This window comes from Chlamydotis macqueenii, chromosome 4 (genome assembly GCF_036417535.1).
Source record: "Chlamydotis macqueenii isolate bChlMac1 chromosome 4, bChlMac1.mat, whole genome shotgun sequence".
In the NCBI taxonomy this organism is placed as follows: domain Eukaryota; kingdom Metazoa; phylum Chordata; class Aves; order Otidiformes; family Otididae; genus Chlamydotis; species Chlamydotis macqueenii.
The window spans coordinates 35,106,048-35,108,031 of record NC_141559.1 but is presented as its reverse complement, the minus strand read 5'-3'; the positions used below and the strand labels follow the sequence as shown (position 1 = coordinate 35,108,031).

Genomic DNA, 1,984 nt, shown 5'->3' with positions numbered 1-1,984 from the left:
TCAGCTCCTCTCGAGCAGCGTCATCTCCACGCCTCGTTTGTCCACATCTGCGGCACAGACTCCCCAGGCAGTCTCTGCGATCAGCCTGGCCCAGTGTGCGAAACTGTCGCCCGGGCCCCGTCCGTCTGAGAGGAAAGCAGGTCCTCAGGGTCACGGGCATGGCTGGAGAAGCCTGGGGCCACCAGCACGTGGGCGCAGAGCTGCAGACCTGGCACGTGCAAATTGTCCTGCTGGGTGGCGTCGCCCTCGGTCTGAAAAGCTGCACCTCGACAGCAGCGCAGCTCTCCGGCCGCGCTGTGCTGCTGGTGAAGGCGGCCTCTGCCTACTCCAGGCTCAGGTAGGACACTGAGCTGCCTTGCTGCACTGCAAAGGTCACCTCAGTGCAGATGTTCATCTTGGAGGGGCTTGTCAGCTGGAACCTGCAGGAGTGGGAGGAGGGCAGCACCATGAGCTGGCAGTCGTGCGACTGAGGAAAAAGCAGCCAGGCTGATCTCACCAGCCCTTGGGCCCAGCAGGCGATCTTCTCCACGTCTAAGTAGGAGCACGTGCAGAGGGTACGCAGGAGGTACGAGCTCTGATCCGTCCGCAGCTTGTCCTCGGGATGGTGGAGAAAGCACAAACTGTCCCCCAGCAGCTGCTCCCTCCAGCACATGCACTCCAGCCCCACACGCACGCTGCAGCGCCTTGCTGGCAGCTGCCCCGTGGTGGCCGGCTCCAGGCTGAAAGAGTGCCCGGGGGGTGGCCGCAGGAACACCAGCAGGCGGTAGGAGATGCTGTCCTCCTGGATGCGCCAGGTTTCACAGCTGTCGTCCATCCCAACAGCTGCCTGCATCTGCGGCATCAAAGTCCTCTTGGAAACCACTTGGCACATTCCAAGGAGGTCGCCCACCAGCTTCTTCAGCACCTTGCACGTCTCAGGCAGGCGCTGCTCTGCCGATTCACAAGCCAAAGACTTGACACCACTGAGGTCTTCTTCGTCCTGCTCAACTTCCTCCTTCTCCTCCACCTCCTCGCTGCTGGAGCTGTCCTGCTCACTGCAGCTGACAGAGGCAAAGTTCACTTCCCTGGCCAGCCAGCAGATGTCAGCGAGCAGGACCATGGCTCCTGCCGTGGTCAAAAGCGGCCAGTGCTGCAACACAGACCGGAGGAGCCAGTCTTCCCACGTGCAGTTGCTCTGCTCCATCTCCTCCAGCAGCTGAATCATCTTCTCACGCAGATACTCCTCACGCTGCTGCATCTGCTGGGCTGTGGCCACGTCTTTCTGATGATGGGTCTTCAGCCCATGCTGGGTGGCCAGCACAATCACAAGGAGGCCAAGTCCGGCAGCCATGGCCTGGAGGAGGCGGTGACGTGCGGAAAACGGACTCCACAATCTATAAGATTGTAAAGTGGGTATGTTTATTCAGCGCCGGGCAGCACGCGGTGGGGGGGGTAGTCCCGCCAAAACCGTGCGCGGCTGACGAGGCAACTCACTTTGAATTTATACAACCCAGTGTTACATACACATGAAGTTTTAAAACACGCCTATACATATGTATGAGCTATCCCGGCTTTGTATTAAAATTAGTCCCAATGAGTCATTTGGTCGCTTTTAGCTGGTTCTTGAAGGAGGCTCCCCAGTTCTTATCAGGAACTGTCCTTGTGAGGAAGTGCAGGACTTCTGCTTCAGGGCACAAAGCAAGGCCCCTCAGTTCTTATCATGGACTGTCCTTGTGAGGAAGGCAAGACTTCCCCTCCCCTTAGGTAGTTTTCACAATAGCTAATTAGCAAAGCAGAGGATCATTTGTGTTAGCATGCACAGCAATAATTGAACAATGCCATCTCTACTAAGGTTTTTTTAACACCTTCTCTCAGCAGGAGAAAAAGGGGCTCAGCAGGGCTGGGTGGCAGGGAGCACGGGACCGGGGCAGTGGGGCAGGAGCTGCCTGGAGCTGGGGGCCCGTAGGAGAGGTGGGAGGGAACAAGGGCAGGGTTTGCAAGCACT

General features: G+C 58.1%; 1 protein-coding gene across 1 annotated transcript; it reads right to left on the bottom strand.

The window, feature by feature from the left end:
* Positions 1 to 322: 322 nt before the first annotated feature.
* Positions 323 to 1,330, bottom strand: LOC147600937 (inositol 1,4,5-trisphosphate receptor-interacting protein-like 1). The gene has a single exon (XM_086746181.1). It carries the CDS (start codon positions 1,328 to 1,330, stop codon positions 323 to 325), a length of 1,008 nt encoding a protein of 335 aa, XP_086602307.1.
* Positions 1,331 to 1,984: the final 654 nt, after the last annotated feature.